Source organism: Stegodyphus dumicola, chromosome 5 (genome assembly GCF_044657685.1).
Source record: "Stegodyphus dumicola isolate Sdum_Otavi_A_Nest chromosome 5, ASM4465768v1".
Lineage (NCBI taxonomy): Eukaryota > Metazoa > Arthropoda > Arachnida > Araneae > Eresidae > Stegodyphus > Stegodyphus dumicola.
In genome coordinates this window covers 28,027,324-28,054,011 of record NC_140772.1, presented here as the reverse complement: position 1 = coordinate 28,054,011, position 26,688 = coordinate 28,027,324, and the positions used below count along the sequence as shown (strand labels likewise).

The 26,688-nt window shown below is 34.4% G+C and overlaps 1 protein-coding gene across 1 annotated transcript in view; it reads left to right on the top strand.

Annotated features, from left to right (window-relative positions):
• Nucleotides 1-26,368, top strand: part of LOC118182079 (cGMP-inhibited 3',5'-cyclic phosphodiesterase 3A-like) — a 125,621-nt gene extending 99,253 nt beyond the window's left edge. Inside the window, exons 8-15 of the mRNA XM_035351361.2 lie at nucleotides 3,130-3,252; nucleotides 6,227-6,486; nucleotides 8,607-8,810; nucleotides 10,145-10,306; nucleotides 13,073-13,247; nucleotides 14,095-14,157; nucleotides 14,242-14,390; nucleotides 17,221-26,368. Of these exons, the coding sequence (XP_035207252.1) occupies nucleotides 3,130-3,252; nucleotides 6,227-6,486; nucleotides 8,607-8,810; nucleotides 10,145-10,306; nucleotides 13,073-13,247; nucleotides 14,095-14,157; nucleotides 14,242-14,387 (1,133 nt within the window). The 3' untranslated portion in view covers nucleotides 14,388-14,390; nucleotides 17,221-26,368. The remainder of the gene's footprint in view (nucleotides 1-3,129; nucleotides 3,253-6,226; nucleotides 6,487-8,606; nucleotides 8,811-10,144; nucleotides 10,307-13,072; nucleotides 13,248-14,094; nucleotides 14,158-14,241; nucleotides 14,391-17,220) is intronic.
• The last annotated feature ends 320 nt before the right edge of the window (nucleotides 26,369-26,688 follow it).

The following is a 26,688-nucleotide window of genomic DNA, read 5'->3' as shown; positions in this document are numbered from 1 at the left end:
TGTATAAACTTACACAATTTGAAATCAACTCGTACTCTAGATTTGGCGCGCTGTTAAATGGGCGCGTTTGCTAGATTTGGCGCTTTTGCGCATACATTTTCGCTGCAATTTTTTTACGGCCCTCAAAACCGAATAGTACTATAAAAGCTAAGAAAGGAACACCAAAGAAGAGAGCGATTTTCTCAGAAAACAAATTGTTATGTTAATGAGTACGTAAAATAACAGCTATCTTAACTGAAACTTACAAGGCATTATGGAAATATGTAAGGCAAGAAATAAAACGGCATATAATTTAGAGGTGATATTGCATATAATTATCGTAATTTGCAACTATATCTAATAAGATGATTATCAGGTAGAGGAGTTATGCCAATGAATTTAACTTAATTACCATTAGTAAGTACTAAGTAATTACTACATTTATTTAGTGTCTTTATCTTTACGACAATGAGTAATAGAGATAATTTGCAATATAAAGATGCAAATCAAAATGGTAATTCTTTTGCCAAATCTATAGCGGTGATGTTACGCCGCGCCGATTCTAAGAATTGTAAGCTTAGAGATAATAATGAAGGTGGGGTCAATAGTTAATGAATTACCAACATTTATAGTTAATGAATGTTGGTAATTACCGATTGGCACATGATGTAAAGGAAACCCGAGGAAGGATTCGGGGCAAACGCGATAAATGGATGCATAAAGACATCGATGTACATGAATGATCACTTCACAAATTAGACAAGACATTCCCTGATGAAAGTAAATCTAGACATAAGTACTAAAACAGTCTGGAGAGCCTCTCGGAAACAGAACTCAGATCAGTTTAGTTATGAGCAACATTACGAATGTCAGGTTCATTTTCAATGACACCATAATGATAAGTCATCCCGTGCAAGAATGATACAAATCTGAAGTGTTTTTGAAAGTAACACTGTTGCTAAATTTCAAAATATTTTTGTCTTATTTTTAATCATCTCTGTAGGCTGCGCTGGCTGTCCTCGCCCCAGATGTTTTTAAAAATAAGTATGTGTATTATTACTTTGCTTTGTTTTTTGGAAATATATAAGGAGAGGAAAATTAAATTTCTCGCTCGGGAGCTTAGGGAGAGAAACTAAGAGGGAGCTCCCGAGACCGAATGGTCAGCCGTGGGACTGAGGTTCTCTGACAGCGGAGATAGAATGCTTTATATGTCAGTCATAGCCATAATAGAAACAAATGATAAGCGAAAATATTACGAGCAAATACAAAATGAGAAAAAATAAGTACGAATTGGAAACTCAAAGCGGAATTCAAAACATTTTTATCACAAAATATTCTTAATAGCATTTCGCTTGTATGATAGACATAGATTTCCGAGAAAGTACATAAGGGTGGCAGTTTAGTTTCAGCTATCAAATAATAATTAATTTATTTCGAAATAATCCTTCTAAAATAAGTAAGGAGGGTATGTATCTGCTTCGAGGTAGATGAAAATTTAAATGTACTGCCCACTTGACTTTATACGTCTACACATTAGTGTTCCTACTTTATTTATTTTTAAATTCATTACGAACACTGATTTAAAGTTCTTCAGTATCGTAGATGAGGGAATTACAGCCATTTATTTAAATTAATTCCAAAATTTACTTCTCTAAGGGATTTGAAGTAAAAAAACTGCAATAACAGAACATTGCTTTGCATTGCCATATGCAGGACCTGCTTTAAGAATGAGGTAAATTGTAACGGCATACCAGTGAATATCAGAAAAAAGGTGTTTTTACCTTGTGATGTTGCGTGGCCCCAACTTGCCCGCAACAGTAGTAGTGACTGCTGTGAACTGGAAATTACACAAACTCTTAAGAAGGGTTTAACTCCCTTTTTATTCCAACTTTAGAAGTTACAGATGCGTTCACTTGACGCTCACAAACTACGCCGACCCGGCGGTTGAATAAAAATCGAAAAGTACAACTAAAAATAAATAACAGGATGAATAAATAACAAGTCACTACCTACGAGGCTCTATAAACGTGACTAACTTAACCGCGTTCTAAGATACAGCTGAGATTTTAGCAAACTTTCTGAATAAGAAGTTGAAAGATTCAACTAACTGCCGAAGTAGGCACACAGGCCGAAACACGCGGTTCTTAAATTTCTACCTAGCAACCTTCACGCTCGTGAATCAAGAAAGCACACCTACAAACTCGCTTCCCTTCTATTTAACTCAAATTACTTCTGCTGAAAATTTGAATACTCTGCGCGTTCTACTAAAATTTACGTACTCTGGCATTGGCAATTCCAGGGGAAAGTAAAGGCTTGACAGGAAAGATAGCTTAAAATAAATGTTAGTTAAAATAAATATAAACCCTACAACCTTCCATCTGGATAATTTTAGGCTACTTCACAGAGACAGGATTTTGCTTTGTTTCAGTGTTTCAGTGAAATTTTACCAAATCGTCCGAAGTTTTCATCAAATGTTAAGAACCGCTGTTCATTTTACTCAAAGGTAATCATCTGAAGGTTTCAGCTTTGGTCAAACTGCTTGCATTTTCCTATTTCTAGGTCACCTTTCGAAACATTTTGCTGTCAATTAAATTTTACTACTTTCTAAATACTGAAATGTTTACCGATTTCTGTTTACGAATGTACTTCCTTGCGTTACATTTACTTGTACAGAATATTTCATATACGACAAAATTCTTCGACCACATTAGAAAATATATGGTTATTTCCTAAAACCTACATATCTATTAGATTTATACGGAATTTAGTGTTGAATAGTTTATAACATCTAAAGGTGGTTACTAACTAAAACTGCATCTTCTGCACCTACTATTTAGGTACAATATTTCATTGGCAAAGTCTTGTTTAACAAAGCCTTGTTGGAAGTTACGACAGACACATTTAGGTTGAGTGGAAGAATCCATTTAGCTTCTTCACTTATCAAACTTAATGTCGGAGCACTCTAATCGTCTGCTCCGAATAATGTCTATTGCAGCAATCGGCAGTGACTAGTGGTCTATTCAGAATGCCAGTAGATATTACATTTTGCTCTAATCTACGCCGGTTGTCGTACTGTTTCCATGAAACACAAAATAATCCCCAATAATAATTCTGTAATTTATTTTAAATTTTAAATTTTTTTATTTCTAGATCACAATCGTATGCACGCAAGTGATGTTCTTCATGGTGTTTACTTCCTCATCTCGCAGCCCATTCCAGGATTCTGCCAAGTGTCTTCTGACTCGACGGACTCGCCGTTGCACAGAACGCTAAGTAAGCTATCCATTCGATTTTTTACCATTACTTGTTACTTAATCCAACCGAAGAAAAGTATTTTCGGTTAGTAAGGGTTCTTATCTTTATATATCGAAATCCTAGGTACTTTACGCATGTAAGTTCCAAAATGCGAGATACCTGAGTTCATTTAGAATACACTAGTTTCCTAATGTCAATAATCCCTCACTGATGAGCGTTGAGAAGATAAAGCGAAGTATTCCTGGTCCAAAGGGCAGTTAGGTGGATCTGAGAAGTACGTAAACAATAAGGACGCGCTTTATAATGTTGCTGCTTAAACAGCAAGCGCTACTAGTATATCATACCAAAGAACCATACCAAATTACGTAAATCGAGTTTTCAGACAAGTTGCATGCACCTCATATTTCCATTTTAAAGGATTGGAACTTTCAAATTTTCAATCTAATGATTTGAAATCATGAGCTTATCTTTTCATTTGCAGCGATATTCAGTGTGGCCAAGTAGCATGTATTTTCAATGTACGACACTGCGCGTTCTGTAGCAGAAATCCATGCATACTGTTCCATTTGTCTCCGAGAATTCATGCGTACGTTTTGCAAGTTAACTACCATAATTGCTGTAATATTTCTTTAATTGCTATAATTCTGTATCTATATTGCGCGATAAATTTAATTAATAATTTAATCACATATTTATTATTTATTGTGACGTATTTATTTATATGTACATTAATAGACATCTACCATATCATCGTTGCAATGCTAGGAAGCGTTTCTATAAATAAATCTTGAAAAGCAGACAATGAGCCCAAAATGATTAAGAACATAGCTTGTAAGGATTATGTTAATTTTTCTAACGGTTAAATTTTGAGTTAGAGTTCCTTTCCTATCGCTTCTTAATTTCAACTTACAATTTCCGACCAGAACGTATTTTTAGAATCACGTTTGAATGCAAATTTGAGGAGTAGTATTTAACCGTGAAGTTCTACTGTGTTAGTTAGAGAGAACCAGTGATTCTGGCTAGCCCGCGTCCGCCTCTTTTAGGCTACTCTCTCTTTAAGCTATTATTACACTCGGCCGTACTTTAGACCCTTGATAGCTTCGCAGTTCAGCTTTAAGGGGCCAACCCTGTTAGAAGTTTGTTAACTTAGGATATATCTTTTTAGTTAAGATTAGTTTAGTTTAGTTCTTAATATCTTAAGCCCTAGTGTCGGCTTTATTCTACAACTCCAAGAGAGAGTACTGTAACATCTTATTAGAATAACAAATGGTTATTTCACCCTTCTTACTTGTTGTTTTCTATATCACGAACTCAAGCATTTATTCGCTTACCTGTTCTTAAGATTCTTCAGATTCAACTGTAACTTAAAAGTATACAGAACAGAATCTTACAAGCTTCCCAATATTTTTCAACTCCCTGTCACCCCGTTCAAGGTTATTTCTGCTCAACGCCTTCTTCAAGTTTGATTCAAATTCAAGTAAATTACACGCTGTTGATTTTTGCTACCATTCTTGAACGTAATCTGTGAACACTGAATGAAAAGGGGTAAAATCTTTTAAATATTTATTGCATTTGTGTTCCATCTAAATAGTTAATTAAAATTCATTACGTAATAAAGAAATAGAATGGTGACTATTAACCCTCTGACCGTGGGTACAAAGTTCCTCAAAAAATCCATACCTTTTGTTCTTGCGAAATTAAGGCAGCTGAAATACCCCAATTTTTGCCGACGCGATAAGGACGTTCTTCGCGTATATTCAGAATAAAAGTTGAACGTGTTTTCCACTGAAACCACGGTTCAAGGACTAAAATTTTCTCAAAGCATTTATAACAATGAAGCTGACAAAACGTACACTAATTCCAAAGACGACATACGCTATGGTATAAATTAGAAAAATACTTTATTGTGCGTATTGTATTACACAGTAAATTTAGATTCATGATAGTTTACAGCGTATGGTGCTTCAAATATTAAGATGATAGTTTATGTTTTCCTTAGAACAGAAAAATTAATCTACACACAATTTAAACTAACATGAGTAAAACGTCGAGTAACATAATTTGGTGGTATTGTTACCAAGATATGTAACTGTAATGTGTGTATAATCAAATAAATAATGGTTTTTTTTTAAGAAGAACTTAGGAACGAAGTTTTCCAAGCGTGTTCTTAATGCCTATTTGCTTTTCAATACTCACTATTGTTCTTCGGACTAGAATCGCTCCCTCTAAATCTACGGTAGGCAATAAGTTCTTGTTGAAGTACTTTGTTACACAACAGGGATCACAAAACTTCGTGTCAATAAGAGCCATATAGTGGAATTCAGAAAAGTTTGAGAGCAGCAACTAGATTTTCCAAAAGCCACAAGTCCATATTTATAGTATTTTAAAAGTAGTGAAGAACGTTTTAAATGGAAAGAAGCGTCTGATTCTAAACAATCATTCAATGACAGTTTTCCTTCGGTACATGATGATGCATCGAAGAAGTTTAGGGGTGTCTGTGTTTTCCATAATTACAGCTTGATGCTGTAAAATGTACTCTTCTAATTGTTAAATACTCTGATTCGTCTGCTATAACTTCTCATATATATCGATTGATCACAGCTTTGTTATACTCATGAAACTTTGGAATCTTCTTAAATTACAGCTCCAACGACTCGCATGTTTTTCTGCTACCTCAAAATTATCTCGTAACACCCCTACATGCTTTCTAAAAAGAAATAAAATTAATTAATTACTTTCTTTTGATTATTGAGTATTTAAAATATAAGGTTTCCTATCATGATGATGATTCTAAACTCGATACGTGACCCGAAATCAGAGAATATATAGTATTTGGGCAGGTTTCTGAAGAATGTGGCAAACCCAAGTTTTAAAAATGTGGCATCGAAATACAGCAATACCAAAGCGAAATAACATTTTACATTTATAAAGTGCCATTTATGGGTATCTTTTATTTCAACTAAGGTGGTATCTTAAAGCATATTTTTTACAGGTGGTCGTGAGGCACAAGAGCGCTGGCCTTGTTCCAGACAAGGGACAGTGGACACGCAGGTGAGATCGTTTATAGATGATGATGACGACGATGAAGATGATGATGATGATTTGGAGGAAGAAGAGAAGGATGTATATGGAGTTATGGGAGCCAATTTTCCAGCCTTGGAAATAATGGCCCTTTATGCCGCGGCAGCCATGCACGATTACGATCACCCAGGGAGGACTAACGCTTTTCTAGTGGCCACTTTCTCACCACAGGTAACGAAAATATGCTACTCATGCACAACAGTAATTACATTATTAAGTAAATACGTGTGCAATTGTTATTATTCTTTTAGACATTATGAATTCAAACCTCTTAAGACCTTACTTTTAAAAGTTAAACTTAAATATTCTAGCTTATGCTAGAATATACAAATACTAACAGATACGAACATAAGGATGCATTGATATTAAGATAAATATGAAGAGAGACACATATGTAAGATACAAGAGTAAAAACAAGAGTAATAAATACCTATAGAGTCATATGTGTATTGCTGGTATCCTTGGGGTTGCAAATGTGCTGTGAGCACTTAAACACAGAGATGAAGCTATTAGTACCGGATGTCGAGTTATGGTGCCAGGAGTTAGTGTTAGAGTTCGCTGAAAGTACAGTCTGCACTATAGTTCAAATTTGCAAGAGTTCAGGCTACACTAAAGTTTAGTGTACACTGTGGTACTAATAGCACTAAATTTGGAGTTTGGCACAGTCACTAAGTTTTAATGCAATTGCTATAGGTTGGTACAGTCACTACAGCGCAGACACTATGTTAGGCACAGTAATTTCAGTACACAGTTACAATGGTTGCACAGTTACTATGACTGTGAACAAGTACGGTGTAGGTACTGATCTTCACTTATGTGTGCACTAGTGCTTAGGCATAGTCGGAGTTGGTGCATGATGTATACGTGCGGTGTACCATTCATTGCAATAGGTTGGAAGGTGATGTAGGCATTCGAAGGCACTTTGAGTTGACACAGTTGGTACTCTGCTAGCACACCGGTAAGGTAAGTTCTAAAGAAGATTGACGTGTGCACATAAAGTTGAAGGCTTGGTGGTGGGCGTATGTCATACAGTTTAATAAATATATGCATTCGAAATACGTATATTCTTTTTGAAACACGCTGCATATGCCACTGTATCGGAATTCTAAACATATGCGCTCACCAGCGGCCGAGCGGTAAAGTCGCTGAACACTGGTAGTTCGGTCCGAGGTTCGAATCCCGCGAACGGGCTGGCTGCATGGGCGTTTTCGTGGTTTTCCCCATGTGTAACGTGTATACGAGCCAGTTTCCCTTAGAAAGTCCTCCACGAAGGCATCCCTCCCCTTAGGCAGATAGCCCTAGTATGCTTTGCCATAATTCAATAAACCAAACCAAACCAATGTAAACGTATGCTGCTGTAAAATATTTTATGATTTTATGTTAAATTTTATGGGGCGTAAATGCGAAGAAAGCAATGCATAATAATAAACCTGGAAAGACAAAGTTGTGTTAACAGGGGTGACACCAAGAGCAGACTGGCAGACAGCTCAGCGACAGCATAAAAAGCTTAATAAATCTTCTAGTGCGACGTTAAAATTAAAATTTTTTCATATTTTCTTTCTTTATAAGCACTTTTATTTTGTTTTAATTTTAGGGTAATGTGATTTTATTTTAAATTATATTTAGAGAGATTTTTATCTCATGTGATTTTATATATTTGAGTAACAATACACATAAAATTTTAAATGTCTGAAAACAATTGCTTTGTCATTAGCCAAAAGGAGACTAAGAGCACTTACGTAATAGCACAATCATCTTGATAGAGCTTAGCCATTTTTTACAGCCGAGAAAGAATGACGACGTATGATTGCAAACACTTATATAGTACATAAATATGTATTATATATATATATATATATTACATTTCACTTGGATATTTATCTGTAAATTCAGTTAATAAATCAACGAGCTTTTGTTTCTTTTCTTCTGGTAGAAATTTCGTGGCTATTCAAAATAACCGATCTCTTCAGAGATTTTGTGGCAACGTTCTTGCAGATATTTCACAGCAGTTTCTTACATTTCAAGAAAATTCTACAAGCGTATACTTTAAAACTGAGTTTACGATGAAAAATATCACAATTTATTGATAAAAACTGTTAAAATAGAATAAAAAGATGAATAAGAGACTGGTGATATTGCTTGTTAAAACTAAAGAACTGTTATGCGCATGGTTTCTATAGTGTGGAGCATTCTGCAGATTTAGTAACTTCTGCTACGTTAATTATGTTCATACGTAGGTACCAAGCTAACTATAAATGAATTTTGACTAAATATGCTTTGTTTTTTAACAGGCGGTTCTTTATAATGATCGTTCAGTGCTAGAAAATCATCACGCTGCAGCTGCTTGGAGCTTGTTTCTATCAGACAGTCGTTTCAACTGGTTGCAACATCTAGATGCAGCAGAATTCAAGAGATTCCGGTTTCTAGTCATAGAGTGCATACTGGCCACTGATCTCAAACGCCATTTTGACATTCTGGCAGAATTTAGCGCCAAAGTAAAATACTATTTTACATCCAATATTATATAATAATTAACAAAATGAATGATTACCTTAAGTTACTTTGAGTACAAAATTATGCAATAAATATTTTTGCATCAACATGATGAATATTAACTGTTGTATATTTTGTTCCACCGTTTTTTTTTTTTTTTTCCTGTCTGTAATTTTAATTTTAATTTAATCCCAACAGGAACCAACTTCAAAAAATTTATTTAAAGCTTATTCAGTAAATTCATTTATTTAAGACAAATAATGCAATTTTTAAATTAGACGCTTAAACTTTGTGGACTTTTTTTGCATCAACATGATGCAAAAAAAAATGTACTGCAACATGGGAAATCTTTTTTGTTTACAGTTTGTTACAAGATAGTCCTCGTGTGCTTCGCTTTATTAAAAAAAATGTCTTATGGATTTTTAGTGTGTACATTTCACCAAAAACTCCCCAAAGAGGCACTAATATGAACACGATAAATTTCTTGTGTTTGGATTGAATTCCATAATTTTGTAATTGCATCCAGAACATCTTCGAATCTTCTTGGATATATGGACACAGATGTCTTATTCTGTCGTAAAAGACTGTCATAAATTCTGCAACAGTGAAGTAGTTCGACGCATGTCGTAACGGAACCATATCTGTCTCGGGTAAATGGACACATATTTTTTTAAACACGTAAAAGACTCTCATAAATTCTGGACCAGTGAGTAGTTGGATGCGTGAAGTAAGGAAACCATTTCTATCTCGGATATATGGACACAGATGTTTTTTTTCTGAAATACGTAAAAGACCCCTGAATTTTTTTTTTAAATATTCTTTCCTTTGTCTTTCAGTAAATGTTGCAGCTGTTAAAATAAAATTTTTTTGTGGTATGAATCATATACAGACAAACGCGACATCAAAATTAGCTATTGAGATAATAATAGCTATTCTAATTGTGAGACAAAATACTGTCATGAAATGTGATAAGTTTTATGATCAAACGTTCGGGAAACTCAAATTTGCTGCGTAAGATAAATGTTCATAACATATGACCTTGGCGAAATATAGCCCACTTATAAGGCGTACTTAAATTTTATACCTCTTTTGTTCCTGAAGAACTATGGCAGGCTCAACATGTTTATGTCATAAAACTTTTTCTGACGTCATTTTTTATCATAACTAGCTCATTCCTTTTACGCCACCTTGAAGTTCTGCTTTTGTTCTGCAGAAATATGGTTAGCCCAGAGTTTAATGTACTTTTTGTTTACAATTACTTCAGTATTAATATGCTTAAAGGTGGTGTTAACTATGAAATAGAATGCATTGATCACCAGAACTATTTTATTCCCAGATTACAGACGAAGAATCTCCTGTGTTGGATTGGAGCATCGAAGCCGACCGTCTTTTGGTTATGCAAATGGCAATTAAATTAGCGGACATCAATGGTCCCTGCAAGTGCCGACAATTGCATGTACAGTGGACGCATCGCATTGCTGAAGAATTCTACGAACAAGTAGGTATCATATGGTTCTTTTTGTTAATTTGCTTTGTTCGATATGATCATTAGGGGTGCCATATTCCATATTGTTAAGCCCGGGGTTTGAATCCTTTGAAAGGCATGGATGTTTGTAAGCATACAACATAGTTTTGGCTTGGGAGCACTTAAAATATACTGCTGAGCCGAAACTCCTCTCCAAATGTTAGTAGTAGGGGTAGAGGGAAAAGAGACACTTGCATCAATGACCTAGAATATTCTTAATCAAATTAGGGAAAGACCTGGGCAAACTAATATTTTCACGTATAAGATGCCCAAGGTTTGCCCGATGACAGGTGTCACCTATAAGGTGCCCAAGGCTCGACCGAGACAAGCAATCATTTCTATCTCGACCATGAAGAATCCCATGCAGCTGATCAGGGTTATGTTCAGATCATAATACAAAATCTTATGAGTTTGTCTTCAGGCAAGCTGTGCTTTCAGGTCAATGTTTTGTAAAATAGATCAAGCTTTCTAATAAAAACGTTTTCAAGAAAATAAAATTATCGGCTGTAAACATTGCCGCTGCCTGTTTAGGAATGGATATTACACAAGGTAGTCAGTTAGATTACTGACTTATGCAGAATGTTAAAAGAGGTTGTGAGCTTTTCTTTCATTTGAAGCTGAATAGGTTGATGTTTCTTGAAGCAATATGAAAACATTTTCATTGCTAAATTTGCTGAACTTTTCTTTTTCATCAGAAGTTTATGCAATGAGATTTTAAAATTTCTTAGCTATTGATAAAGATTATTTAAATCTGTGTTTTGCTACATATCTAAGAGTTCTTCTTAAAATAATAATTTATTTCATGTAAGTAAGTAAAATTGCTTTAAAGACGTGATATATTTTAAAAGTTTCGAATTTAACTATGCATCTGAAGCATGCTTACGTAAAATGTGGTTATTTTAAAAGTAATTTTAAAATTATGCTTGCATTTTGTCCAATCGATTATACTAAAACATACGAAGGCTGTTTGCTAGATAAGGTTATGACTTAAATAATCTGTCAGTGTATTAGATAATTAGGCAGTATAGATAGTATAGTCATATAGTTACAACGTTTGTACTGTTAAGACACAATGTAAACGAAAAAATTTCAAATGTACATCCACGTCTCATAGTTATAAAAAGAAAAGTATGTTTTCTCTATCCGCTGTTATAGTGTAACTTCCTATTCATATGGAATAAATATTTATAATAAAAAGTGGATTAGTAAATTATAATGAGAACTAACAGCACTTAAATACTGTGTTTTTAATTATGAAATAAAATATTATGATCAATATACGCGACATCTCATGCTGTCCAGATGCATAGGAATTTCTTCTGCTTTTTTCGTAGCAACGCAAATTCCATTTCTCAGTAAAATGTTTACTGCGTAAATACTGTTACGTTTTTCTCTTCTGACACCAGTTGTTGCGTTATTTTCTTCCTTCACGTTCGTACGGGGTTTGTAGATTTGGAGTGAATAACGACGACACATGATGATGAAGTATCGAAACACACTTTATTTAGCCAATATTAATCAGGGGCAGCTCCAATAACACTTTTTACAGTCGTCGAAGATCTACTACAAACACGCAGGAACAATCAGCGACACAGCCTTCACACTGTCAGGCAATAACGGTGGAGACAGCTTCCTGCAAAGCACCAGATCCTGCTTTCCGGAATATAGCTCCCTTCTCTGCTTGGTCGTTCTCGGAACTCCACGTACTCTCGAGACTCTCCACGCTACAACTCGCGATGCACTCGACGACACAAGAGCACAGCTCCCGACTCTTCGGTTCAGTCTTTCCCGGAGCTCAACACGCTCTCTCGACGATACACTAACAGACTCCCTCGGCGCACTCGACGACCCACTCGGCACTCGCTGCCCTGCTGTCAACTTGATCGACTCCGCACGGACTGACTCGCTAGACGAGACACACTCTCAATACTACTCACCGACGGCAGACCAGCAGAGTTTATATAGCTTTCGGCTTGTGTTCGAGAACATTCTGGGCTAAACCGGTAAGAATTCGTTCCAGAAAGTTCTCCATCAGTCCATGGCATATCGCCAATCTTGTCGCCAAATGGGCGATTTCTCGCCAAATCCGGCAACCCCGCCTTCCCTTGCCATTTTATGGCAACCCTAAAACTGCTTTGCGGGGAAGCTATCTTACCGCGCCTGGACATTTCGTAACAATACTAATAGATTTTTTGAAAGCAGAAAATGCAAAAATTCAATTATGTTTTTGCTGAGATTTAAGCTCATATCTTCCAGATGCCAGTTTGACTTACGCCGCAAGACCACTCTCTAGAAAATGCGATAATTCTTAACATCCATTGTCACTTAAAATACAACTGAAGAAACGCTAGAAATCTAGTCGCCCAAATCGAGTTCTTGATACTTCCACATTTTAGATGGAGAGTCACTGATTTTAAGATTTTCGGACATTTAACTTTTCAAAGCGTACTCTCGCCGGGATTCGAAACGCAGATCTCCCATTTGTAATAATTATCATTGCTAAGTTATCATTCTAACGCAGGTAACCTAGAAGGAACTTAATTGGGTATGATTTCATTATTATTATTTTATTAATTCTAATTGGGTATGATTTCATTATTATTTTATTAAATGTCAGTAGTTTACAGCACTGCCTTACAGCAAGATGTATTTTTATTTGCTACACATTTTGACAAACATTACACAATGTTAATAAATATATTCTGATTCATTATTGAAAAATTTGCTGTTTCTTCACAGGGAGATGAAGAGCGGGCGTTGGGCTTACCAATCTCACCTTTTATGGACCGTGATCGACCTCAGCTGGCCAAACTTCAAGAGTCTTTCATCAATCATCTCGTAGCCCCACTCAGCAGAACATACGCTGAAGCCGCCTTGCTGCCAGGAGTTTGGGTGAGATTGGCAGATGACCAAAGTAAGAGCTTTAGAACATTGTACTCTTTTTTATGATAGAATTTTTACTTCTCACATCAGTGCGAGTTTGGATAAAAAGTTACTTAATTTCCTTAATTTACTGAAATATCAAGATGTCCAACTATGTTAAAATGACGAATTTTAGAAAAATATATCATGTATTCCCTTGCATACATTTTATCTTACATTTACATATAAGAAAATGACTTACGCATGTAAGTACAGCGGTTCCGATATGCAATAAGGCGTTTGCACTAGGAAAGCGATCCGTTTGGCGGACATTTTGGAAGTTTCTGGAAAATGCATTAGCAGTGCTGAGCAGTCCATGGCATATCGCTAATGTTGTCGCCAAATGAACGATTTCTCGCCAATTGTGGCAACCCTGCCTTCCTTTGCCGTTTTATGGCAACCCTAAAACTGCTTTGCGGGGAAGCTATCTTACCGCGCCGGGACATTTCGTAACAATACTAATAGATTTTTTGAAACCAGAAAATGCAAAAAATCAATTATGTTTCCGCTGAGATTAATAAGGCTGCTCAGAGTTAATTCAGTTTTACCTCTGTCTTTATTCTTTAGTTACTTATAGCATTATGAGATGAAATTTGTTTCAATAAAATAACACTTTCTTCGTGTTATTCTGGTGAATATTTTATCAGATTTCTACAAGCCATAACCCTCAACAGTATCTTCAGAAACGCGCCATATATGACGAGTTTTCTCGTGACTAACATTTTCCTTCGCAGAAAAAAATCTGTTAACTTTCCAACATGTTATTAATGTGTGGCTATGCTGTAAAGGAAATTTTTCCATGACGATTTGCAGAGTGACTTACTTTAAAATACTTTCAGGCACAGAAGAGTTATCGGAGGATGATTTAGATTTACCCCGGCGTGTGGAGGAAATAATCACGGGTAAGTAGCTGATTTCATGTTTATGTGCATTTTCTCTCTCATTAGTGTGCACTATTTAATTACAAATATCCTCTCCCTTCCTAGCTGGAGGAATGCTGAAAGGAGGAATTCGAAGACGCCGAAAAGCCGTTCTGTGCCAGCAAACTAAAAACTTACAAGATAATTACGACTATTGGTTAGCTGTGCTTAGGAGAGAAGAAGAACAACAAGAAAAGATACTGGATACTTAAATGGTGAGAATGGACTTCCTTCCTAAAAAAACTTATCCTTATTTCCTCTTGCATTTAACAGCTATGGAAAGTGAGCTCAGCAAGTTTTAAGACCACGTTCTTAAAAAATCGAAGATTGAAAACGGTAGCTCATTCTTACAATTTTTGAAATTCTTCCTAATACTTGCCACGTTTATACAGTAGTTTGATTATAGAACTCATCTTTTGGAATAATTTTAAGTCTCTCAGTATTCTGAATCGATTCAGAGCCATCAAAATAACGACCATTCGTTTTAGGGACGAGAAAATAGTTTTCAGGAGCCAAACCTGGTGAATAGGAGAAAATGGTTAAGAACTGCAACACCTTTCTTTGCCAAACCGCTTAATGATAATGTAAATCTATGGTAATGCATCTTTGTATAGAACAAACCAATTATTCAATTGAGTTTTTTTAGGACTAATGTGCTGAATTGCCTTCAGAAAACCATTTTTATGGAGTTCATCGTTTATCATCAGGATCAGATTCCACAGGAATTATCTTTTTCAGTTTAAAATGATCACCTAAATGGTCTTTACTCGACATTTCTGAAACGGTTGTTTTTGTTGTTGCAGTGAACATTCTACAATCCAAGTAGATAATAAGCTTTACATGCGATATAGTGAGCAAGGCATTAAATCTCATATACATTCGCAATTTGTTTTAAAAAGTCAGTAGTAATTTTTGCTCTACAGAAAATTTTATTGCTGTTTTTTGTTTGGGTATTTCATCCACGTCAACAGATGGATTAACCTTTTGAGGCCGGGGATTTGGTAGCAGTAAAAGTTACCAAAGGACGGGGAATCTTGAACCGAATGCTTTCCTCCCTTTAAGAAATCACCTGCTATTTGCAACAAAGATTCTTGTGTGTAGTTTAATGGATTCTCAGAGGGGTGCATCTACGTCGCAAAAGGAAGATCTTTGAAAGAGATAAGTGGTTAAAACCCCAGGGACTTCAAATTTGACATTTCACCCCACCTTTCAGCCTGGAAAATGGGGTAAAAAGGCATGGCCACTAAAGTGGACAACTCCGTCTTTTTAAAGAAAGGACTCTATGGCCACTATAATGGCCATCCCGTCTTCAAAAGATTAACAGCATAGAAAATGCTGTCCATAAAATTGCGCTATTTTGGAAAAAGCAAATTTAGATATAACAGTAATAAATTCAGTTAATTATCATTTCACAGGTTAACAGGAGTTTGATAATGAAAGGTTTATCCTAAAACTTTGTAGACGCATTGGGTAAAATAAAATCGTGATGAAAATCTATATTATCTATAAAGTTTCTCCTGAAAATGAATATTCTACTGTTCCTAATAAAGACTACCATGCATTTAGGATAAATAAATAAAACAGTGTTAAGGAACTAATAAAAGGGTTATTTCGACTGTAGAATATCTCGTCTTTTTTGACAGGTTTGAGCATATTTCGCATTCTTTACCTGAATTATTCTGAAGTGAATCTTGATCATTTTTTGCCCTAAATGTTATGGCGAGGAACCAGGCAGACCGCAATGTCATTTTCTGATAACGGAGAAGCATGGATATTTGTAAATGAGTATCGCCTTTGCGGTACAGTATTCGTTAAAATACCAATGAGCCAAAAGTCTCCCTTCAGAGAGGTTGTTGGTAGGCAAGAAAGGATAGGAGATCCTTGAGTCAGTAGATAATATTTTTTTAGGAAAATGTCAATATGATTGACTGTGTATTATAACTTTGATAATCTGGGTTTTTCATAGCATGTATCTTACAGCTTTGTGTAATTGCACTTTTTGAAAAATACAAAGTTAAATTGTTATTTATTTCACTAACTGCAATGCATTACTAGTACTTAGCCCTTATTACTGATGTCATGACTATTATTATTTTCTAAACGTTACACATCAATTAGTATTTTTCAAATTTATTGTATGTTGATTGGCTCTAGCTACATTGTTTGTTATAAATGTTTGCCTCCCAATTTTTTTATCGCTCAATGTTCAGTCAATGTCAATTACTGCAATAAATACGGTAAACTAGTATAACCATTTTACACAAACAATTACGCTTCTGTGTGTCTCCTGTTTTTATACCGTTTTGCACTTCAGCACTATAAATAAGCACATATAATTATTCTGTTACATATTAGTCTGTAAATAAATGTCTGTTTGAGCTGTCGTCCATGGCCTTGCCTGGAGTTTGTCAACAAGGTAGATTTCATTGGCGGTGAGATACATTGGCTGTGTTCTCAGATGCTGGTAAATTGTGCTGCCAACGGAGTAAAAGAGATGTTCTCCATAAAAACTGGGACCCAGCTGTGGAAATTCATGCTTAACCTTTTGAGGCCGGGGCTTTGGTAGCAGTAAAAGCTACCAAAGGACGGGGAATCTTGAACCTTTAATCTTGAACAAGCTTTCCCCCTTTAAGAAATCACCTCTTATTTGCAACAAAGATTCTTGTGTGTAGTTTAATGGATTCTCAGAGGGGTGCATCTATGTCGCAAAAGGAAGACCTTTGAAAGAAATAAGTGGTTAAAACCCTAGGGACGTCAAATTTGACATTTCACCCCACTTTTCAGCCTGGAAAATGGGGGGAAAAGACATGGCCACTAAAGTGGACAACCCCGTCTTTTCAAAGAGAGGACTCTATGGCCGCTATAATGGCCATCCCGTCTTCAAAAGGTTAACCAATAAGGTGGCCAAGAGCTTGACTCAAGAAAGACCTTTACCTCTTGGTCTCGATAAAATTCATGTACCTAATCTGGAATCTGAGTCAATATCAGTAAGAACGCAAGTAACAACAACAATGATGATGAAGAACTTCTTTTCTTTTATTTCAGGTTTCCAGTCGAGGGACCAGAGACTCCTGTACATAGACTAGAAAGAGAGACCCGTAAGTGCGGGCGTTTCAGGACTCTCGCTTTGAGAATGCATGCATCTGCGCCCCAATGTGAACTACTACAATTTGCGCGTGCAGGAACTCTTGCGAGACAATCCAGAGCTTAAATTTGTCGGACCTTTTTCCAAGCAACTCTTCAATTCTTTCTGTGATATCCCACCTCTACGGAGACCCGAACCCCTTGACCTCTCCCAGAGGGGTGGACACCGCCACTGGACAAGTTTCCCTCTTCGTCTACGGGTTCTGATCGTCCGAAGGGAAGCTGTGTACAAAGGTGGCCCATTCTGCTACATCTTCGCCCCCAATCTCCTTTGATCGAAAAACCTTCTTTCCCCTCTATTTTCGTCGTCTGTTTATATGGCAGAGAACAGAGGCGACGCTCACATATAGCTTTTAAATAATAACGCAACCAGAGAATCAAAATATCGTCTCCTTAATCAAATAATATTCTTCAGTTATAGTAAACAAGTCTTTTTAATTTGCTGTTAGTGGCTTCGGCACTGATCCCTAAGCCTGGAATATTCTCAGAAAAAATGTTATGATTATGCATTTTTATTTCCAGTCAGCGCCATCGTGAAATTATATTACCGGGCGTAGAAACTATTTGCTGGATGTTTTTGTTGATAGTATCCGAGTTTCGGAAGTCAGTGTTTTGAGATTAAAAAAACATGCTAAATAATTTAGAAATACACATAATTCAAATGTTTCGTTTGAATCATGATGCAATTGACAGTTGTTAACCGGCAAATTATGCTTTTTTCTTCAAATACTCCATAGTGAAAACAATTATCTAGCGCCATAAAACTAAATGTTTCTGAAAATCTGTGCCTATAAAAGTATTCAATGTTTTGCTCAGAGGTTAAAATTTTCCAGAGTATGAAATGAAAGAGCTCTTCGCCGTTTAGCACACACACAATATTAGAAAAAAGAAGTCCGTTATCAACTTTATATCAGAGTCCAAGTTTTTACCCTTTGCTGTATTTCGTTAGCTATATATTTGATTCATTTATTCCATTCTTTGAGTTTTAAATGACAAAAACTGCTATTTTACTATTCTTAAATGACAAGCAAATGTCTATATTAGTATAAACGTTCAGAAAAATTAATTTATAATGCATTTACCAGCTTCACAGAGTGTCTAATTTTTGTTAGCTTAATTACCCATCGCATAAAAACCTTTTATATTTAACTAAAAACTCTCGAATTTACAATTTATTGCCATAACTTTATTCACTGAATTTATACGAAATTTAAAAAAAAATTACTAAATCAAGTTTTTAAAAAACTTTTTGTAAAGGAATAAAATTGACACAAAAATAAATAAAAATATGCTGAAACTTCACCTTAATTAATCGTGACATTCGATCAGGTTCCGTAGAATAATCCTGAAACCCATTTTTTTTATACATCCTAAATATTAAATTGTGTAAATAAAGTAGAATCAATCAATTTTAAATTCAGAAATTTATTTTTGTAAGTAAGAATTATATTATAAGTAAAAAGAATTTTCTGAATTAAGATCATTATCTTCGGATTTCCAAAACTAACATTTGCTTCAACTTATTTAGATTTTTGATTACTGTAAGATATATAATAATGTTTTGATTAATATAAAATATAAAATAATTTATCGCAAATAACATTTGTTGACAGTATTCTTTGTACATAAAAAAGTGAAATTCAATGCAGAATAAAAACATTTTTTATATTGAAAAATATAAGCAAAGCAAAATAGACTACTGTCAACTTCCGACTAAACAGGGTGACATACGAAACACCGTTAACTCTAATCACGTCAACCAAATAGCGGCGAAAGAAACGTAAGAAACAGAAGTAACCCATATGGGACATTAATAGAAAAATACGAGTATTACCTGCATTTTCAAGCAATTTAATCTGAAAAATATGTTCGCTAGTTTACGTAAATTTTATCAGTATTCAAGTAAGTTAAACAAAGAGACCCCATTGACAATAACGAAGGAATAAACATCATCAGGAATGAAGAAAATAAGCTACAAATGGTATGAAATATTGTTGCGTGCGTACGGGTTCGTTATGAAATGAATGCACAAGTCCGATGAAAAATGAACAAAATTTTATTATTATCACAACAAAAATGCTTAAATGTTCTCAAATTATCATGCAGTATTACAATATCTCACAGTAGTTATCTTTTAACTACTCAAATGTCCAATAGAATGTAATTCAAAACAGCTAAAGAAAGCTAATCCGCGAATTCGCTACAATCAACATTTCAAGTTACAATCAAGAGCAGTTTTCTAAATAACAACAAACTAAGCAACTACAACAAACTGAGATGTTTTCCTCCTTTTATAAGATTTTAAAATCACGCGCTAGAATTTTCCAGTACTTTCTCGAAATCAAAAAGAGATATTTATTTATTTATTGCACGCGCTCTTGTATTTTCAATTTTCCGGCTTAGCTTTCTTTTAATATTCGTCACGCGCTGCACTGAGCGAGAAATAAAACCATTTAATTTATAATTGAACTAACATTAGCTTTTTAAATACCAAATTCGTAACAATATGATATTTACCAAGAGAATATTGTCATTAACTTCAAACTCGAACAAAAAAGGTAATTAGAGTGTTTTTTTTTAATCTTTCAATGCATTCAATCAACACTCAGGATTGTACACAATTTAAATAATTTTTATATACATATATACTCACTTACACACACACACACACAAAAAAAAAAAAAAAAAAACTTTGGGCTATAAAACCTTCGGCACTATCGGTTATCTTTGCTGCTATCCAATGGCTCTTTAACCCATGGCTATTTCTCTTTTTCCAATGCCATACCTTTCGTGTAAAGGTGGATCATTCGAGAATAAACAAACTCAACTTTTTTTTTCCGACAAGGAACGGTTAATGTGCCTCTAGATAACTGGGAGTTGAGTAGTGTTCATGTAAAATAATACCGTTGTGGATAACAAATTTGACCTTTTCTGCAATTTCGTAATAAATTTTGTCTAAATTTTTAAGTATCTGAATTTTAGGAATTTTGTGAAAATTAAATTTCTGATATTTTCCTCAACATGTCAAAGACCTTTTAAAAGCAAATGATAATTCTAATGATTATGCAAATATTTTACAATGAAGCATCGTATTAAAAAAATTGTGATAATGATTTTTTCGGAGTACTCCCAGATTCATTTTGTGTTTATTTTAACAAAATAGTATTTGAATAATTAAAGTGGAATAAATCCATTTTTAAGTTTAAAATGTTAGCATTCGTAACGTAGAATTAAATTAAATTTAAACGTAGCATACGTTCCTGAATCATCATCGACTTCTGAACGTGAAAGAATCAGTATTTGTTTCAGATACTAAACTTGGGTTACAGATTTAATAAGCAACAATATTCAGTTTCAGTTGACAAATTTAGATTATCATCTTTTGTACCTTAAGTACAGAGAAAGTTAATATTTGAATGGCCGGTCATATCTAAACGAAAAAAAAAAAAAATTGATGTGTACACCACATGACTTATTTGTACGGAATATTAAATTATACGCATTTTTCTTGCATTTTATTTAAACTTATTAGATTGAATTAAACCTACTTCGCCGACAGCGCATAAACCACAATAGAATAAATGCATTCTTTAAAATTCACTTTGTTTACCATAGCGACAATCTGGCGCTAGGTTTACTTAACAGTATTATATTTCGTTCATATTATAACTCAGAATGCACAAAATGTATATCATTTAAAGAATTATCTAATCGTTGCCACATGTTCTATTCAAATACTATAATAAAGCTAGAACTATGTATAAAAGAAATTAAGCAAACAAAACAAAACAGAAACAGTTTTTCACAGACGATTGAGTATTTCTCATTTAATTAATTCAGTTCTCATTTCCCGAGAAGGCAAAAATACATAAAAACTCAAAATATCTATATTAAAAATTACGAAGTAAATCTCAAAAACACTTATTTCCTCGAAAAAATTCCAGAAAGAATTAAGCATAATTTAATTGGCAATAATAAATGAATGCGTTATCTTTGTTGTTGCGAAGCTAAGTTTCTCTAGATTGGCAACGAATCCACTAGTCTCCTGTTTCAAATGTAAACATCAATGGCCACCATTAAAAACAGGCTTAGCGGCAATTAAACAACTTTAAAATTGCTGATAATTCTAAAAATATTACACACAGATTTACTAAAGGCATAAAATCCTTAACCGGAAGATAAAAACAACATAATTCAATCATTTTTAAAGCAAAATATGTACAATTTACAAACATATAAGAGTAAAGAAACTGAGATCACTGAGCCGGGTAATAGAGTGGATATATATATAAATATATTTATATACGTTTGGTGCTGCCGATTGCAACCAAGATACGAGGTGCACATCTACATGTTATAGCAGTCCTATATACAAAATTTCAACGTTCTAAGGCTACTCGTTTTTGAGTTATGCGAGATACGTACGTACGTACGTACATACGTTCGTACAGACGCCACGAAAAATTCTCTTCAGAATTAATTTTAAAGCAGTTTTATAATTTTTTTGAAGGAAAAGGGTATTTTATTCTCTCCTTACGTACAGATATCACGCAAAAACATCGTTAAATTGCATTCGATAGCGGTCAAAATGGATATTTTCGTTCGTTGAAATATGCTGCCTGAAACTTTTCGCTATTACAATACTTCCTTTTTACTTCGTACAAGGAAGTAAAAAGGAAATAAATGCTAAACTTGTAATTTTAATATATATTTCAGATATGTACTTATCTTACACAAAAGCAGTACGTTTTTATAGTTCTGCCTTCGCTTCAGCATGAAAAAGCTTTATTAAAGGCCCACATGGGACCAATTATCGACTGGTTGGGTCAGTAGCTCGCAGAGGAATTAGGCTGGTTTTAATGCATAGTAAATATTGTTTAACCAGATAAGACCTAGGATTGTAAACAAAATTCTTTATGGTAATGAGGAACTGCAGGCAAGTATAAGACGCCTTTCTGAACACAGTGCCTGCCATTAATTACTTATAATGTAAATGCATGCACAATGTATCTGTTTATGTGAACATTTAGAGATCATGTCGTCTAGATGTTTCAAATGAGATGCTTAGATTGAATAATGTGGTAATATGGTTAATGACTTTATGCGGAAAATGGTAAATAAACTATTGCCTGTTAACTAATATGCATCAGTCCTGTGAACCTTAACAGTCTAAAATATAGCTGTAACAAAGATTCGTTACGTTGACACCAAGCGATATGGAAATGGGCTCGATGTTATTATATTCTCTACTGCTGGAAGCTCCCTGGGCATGTATAGAAAGAGAGCATCTGCTACAGCAGTAAAATTTAGCTCATTAGCTAAATTATCTTGTAATGGTAAGTCTTTGACGTTCCCACTCATATCACGTTGAGATGGACCTACGTGGAGTTTTCTGTGTCCAAGAAAATATTTAAAAGAATATATAATCATACGACCTTATCCTAATATGGGGTATCATAGTCTGGTATCTTTTTACGTTTGTTCGAAATGAAGTATTGCTCTTATTATAAATATCAACGTACATTTTGTCGACTGTCACTATATTATCACTCTTTTCTGAAGTTCTCGTAAAAAAATTATATTATAGTAGTGTAATGAAACATTTATAATTTTTTTCATATTTCCTCTTAGCTAAAATATTTAAGCGCCTCTCATTTATGTTTTAAAAGCATTGGTGTTTCGTTTGTTATACGCAATTTGCTATTAATATAAATTTATAATTTGTATTTCTTATTTAAAATTACTCTGTACTCAGTATTATACTTTAGAAATTATTGTTTTTAACAAGTAAATAATTCTATAAGTAATATCACGTTCATTTAGGTTACTTCATTCGATTCGAAAACATTCCGTATTTTGTAGTCAAAATATAAAATATACAAACTGTCTATAACTGATGCAGTCGTATGTAATGTTCCTAAACTTGTAGATTTTGTGTGTATCTATGAGCTTTCTGGCTAGAAACACAAATAAACACTTAAATGAATTAGAAATCCAGTAGTATGATCTTAGTTTCAGTACTATATTTGCCGCAAGCCTGGAGTATGCGCGCAACGTACAAAGACATATCGCAAAGACATTTAATCCTCAGTACAAATATTGCTGTAGATTAGAAATTGCAGTCAGATAACGTCGGATTTTCCTGGTAAAGAAACGACGTAAGTAAATCCTGAAGTTGATACATCTCTACAAAGAGAAATTTAAGATTTCTTTATATTTTTATTTCCCTAACTATAAATCACGTTTATTGATGCCTTTCGGTAGCTCACTGGATACTTAGTTCTTGTAGAAATGGTTCATGGTTCGTTAAAAATGTCCGGTGGTGTTTTAGGATTTGAATAGTTAGGTGTAAAGGGTGTTGGAGATTAAACTGCAGACATTGAGAGTATGTTTGTTTTGAAACTTAATGCATAAGTGAATGTTAAATGTGAATAATGAAGATTTCAAGTTTACTTGAAACTAGTGAAAACTAGAGAAACTAAAAATTGTAAAAGTAACTAATAATAAGCAACAGAAATCGGTGTAACGTAAGTGAATTTGCAGGGCTATAATTTCGAAAATTAAATGGAGCCTGTAACAGCTTTAAATAATATTAAAATCTTGTAGATTAATTAATTTAATTAATAAATAATTTAAATAGATGAACATTAAGGAATTTGTGAATGGCAATATTTGAAACCAGACTCGAGCGACTCTCGCACGAAGAATGTAATTTATTTTTAAATGATAGAATATGTTTTCTTTTCTTGTTTGTATGTCGCCATTTTTTTTAGTGTTAAATAAAAGTTATTGCTGTGTTCCATCATTGGAGTTGCTTCATTTCGCCAAAGAAGCATCAAGCTTTAAATAATATTAAAATCTTGTAGATTAAATAATTTAAATAGATGAACATTAAGGTATTTGTGAATGGCAATATTTGAAACCAGACTCGAGTGCCTCGTGCGACTCTCGCACGAAGAATGTAATTTATTTTTAAATGATAGAATATGTTTTCTTTTCTTGTTTGTATGTCGCCATTTTTTTTTAGTGTTAAATAAAAGTTATTGCTGTGTTCCATCATTGGAGTTGCTTCATTTCGCCAAAGAAGCATCACAAGCCTTTATTGTCAGTAGCGGGAATGAAAATGGCAGAAAAGGAACACATGTCTGCATGAGAACAAAAGAGAAAAATATAAAAAAAAGGTTGCGGTTAAATGACGGAAAATGAGCCTCGTTGCCATCTGCTGACCGAAATATTAGCAAAGAACAGCTAAAAACTAAATCCTTGGAAAGCTGAATGTAAGGAGTGATTACAGTTGAGATCAACAGAGAAACCCGAAGCATTTTTATAAATGTGGCATTCTTCCAAGAAATCCAACTCGCAACTACTTTTTGTGAATAATTTTGTGTGCAAGAAAATAAACTTTTTTTACCAGCACTCACGAGCAAAGAAGCATTAATGAATTTCTTTTAAAACAAATGTGTTATGCTCGTGCTTTTCGTTAGAGCGAAATTGTAAGGCTGTTTTGTATTCGATCATTGTATATTTAATAGCGCTAGTAAGGAACACTATAGATACGCCTATTTAGTTCATATCTAGTGTATAGTCTTTAAGTATTGAATGAAAGAATGATGATTAGAATTAAGATTATTAATCACTAAAATGGTTGCCCCTTCTCCTACGTTTGTAGCTATGTCTTATAGGAAAGGCAATTGAAAGAGGTCTTTTGAAGAAGAGAAATCTACGTTTGTTTAACTCCAAACTAATAGAGTTTTATTCAGAGTCTAAGCTAATTTAAGATTACGGCTAATCTTTAGAATATGGTAAAAGGTAGTTTGGCGACATTTTGGTAAGGCGATAAAGGTTTACTAGCTAGGACTTTAGCAATAATCTGAGAAGTACACAGTTCGAATCACAGATTATTTTGTCTCAGAGAAATGAGAGATCATGAGACATGTAATGTGACATTTTCCGGAAACTTCCGATCGTAATTTTAGCTAATAAGTACTTAGAAATAATTTCGCTGCTAAAGTGCAGAATCGCTCACTTATTTGTTTGGCGACTTTTACAAGAGTAAGAAGAACTGGATTTTTGTCAATTTTCTTTGACTTTTTAAGTGAAAATAGGTCGATGTGTACATAGATAAAGTCAAGAGTGTGCGCAATGCCATTTTTGTGCAATTCTGGGATGTTTTTTCAAGTGAAAATAGGTCGACGTGTACATGGATACCGTGTATGTGGAATTCTTAAAAACGCGGCGAGCAGTTTGCGATTCTGCACTTTCTCCCAATTTCGCACCTGATCTTCGTCATGATTAAGCATTTTTGTTCCATAAAAGTTCTAGTATAAGCGTAGTTGGGCTAGCAGATTGTTGGAAAAAATGTTGAGGGAAAAAAAAAAAAAAAAAGAGAGGGGGGGAAAAAAAACATGCCTTTACTTCGTGAAAACAAAATGGCGTCCAAAACAAAACTAGCAGAGGTTGCTGTAGCAGGGTTAGTCGCCAAATTTTCGCCAAAAAATCGCCAAGTTACCATAATGTAAAGATTTACCAAGATTACTTCTTTGCCTGATTCTAAAGTGGCGTATTTCTATCCAACTAAACTATTAACATGCTTCTTTTTCATCATTTTCACTCCCACTGGGAAAAACGAATGTTCTGTGCAGCCTTGAGAACTGTAGACCTGCAAATATACTTACGTCACACCGATTTATGTTGCTTTTTATCAGCTTCTTTAGCATTTAGCTTCGGAGTGTTCTTTGGTTAGATTTGAAAGTCTAGTATGTGAATTTCAAGAGTAGCAATAACTGAACAATGCGTAAGAATGAACTCAATAAATATGTATCATTTGAAACTTCTGTAGATTCTGGTTTATCTGGTTAAACAAGCATTCTATTTCAACTCAGGTAAATTGAATAGTTGATTTATTTTCGAACTGCATGGACAGTCAAACCTTAATTCCAAATCAGTCAACTAACTGCATGGGCGTGGTCTCTGTTCTCCCGTCGCGGGTTATTCCGCATTGTAGTGTGTCGATGTAACCGTTTTTAATAAACGTTTCTTGCTCTTCCTATGTCTTTTGTTTTCCTTGTATTTGTCTTTTGTGTCATTTTTATCTAGAGATTGGACTAATGCTAAATTTGCTCCAATTGATATCCTGAAAGATTCTTAAATATTTCATTTAAAAGTAGTAAGAAGAAAAAAAAATGGTTTTAAATGAAAGCAAAATTTTGAGTGTGTACTTGACGAGAAACAAATTTAAAAAAGATTAGAGAAACTAATGAAGATACAAATTAAATTTGCTCAAAGAAGTGAGTAATTAAAACTTCTGAATCTGGAGGTTCATTCTCTTAACGCAATGTAAAGATATGGCCCATCTCGACAAACTGAATA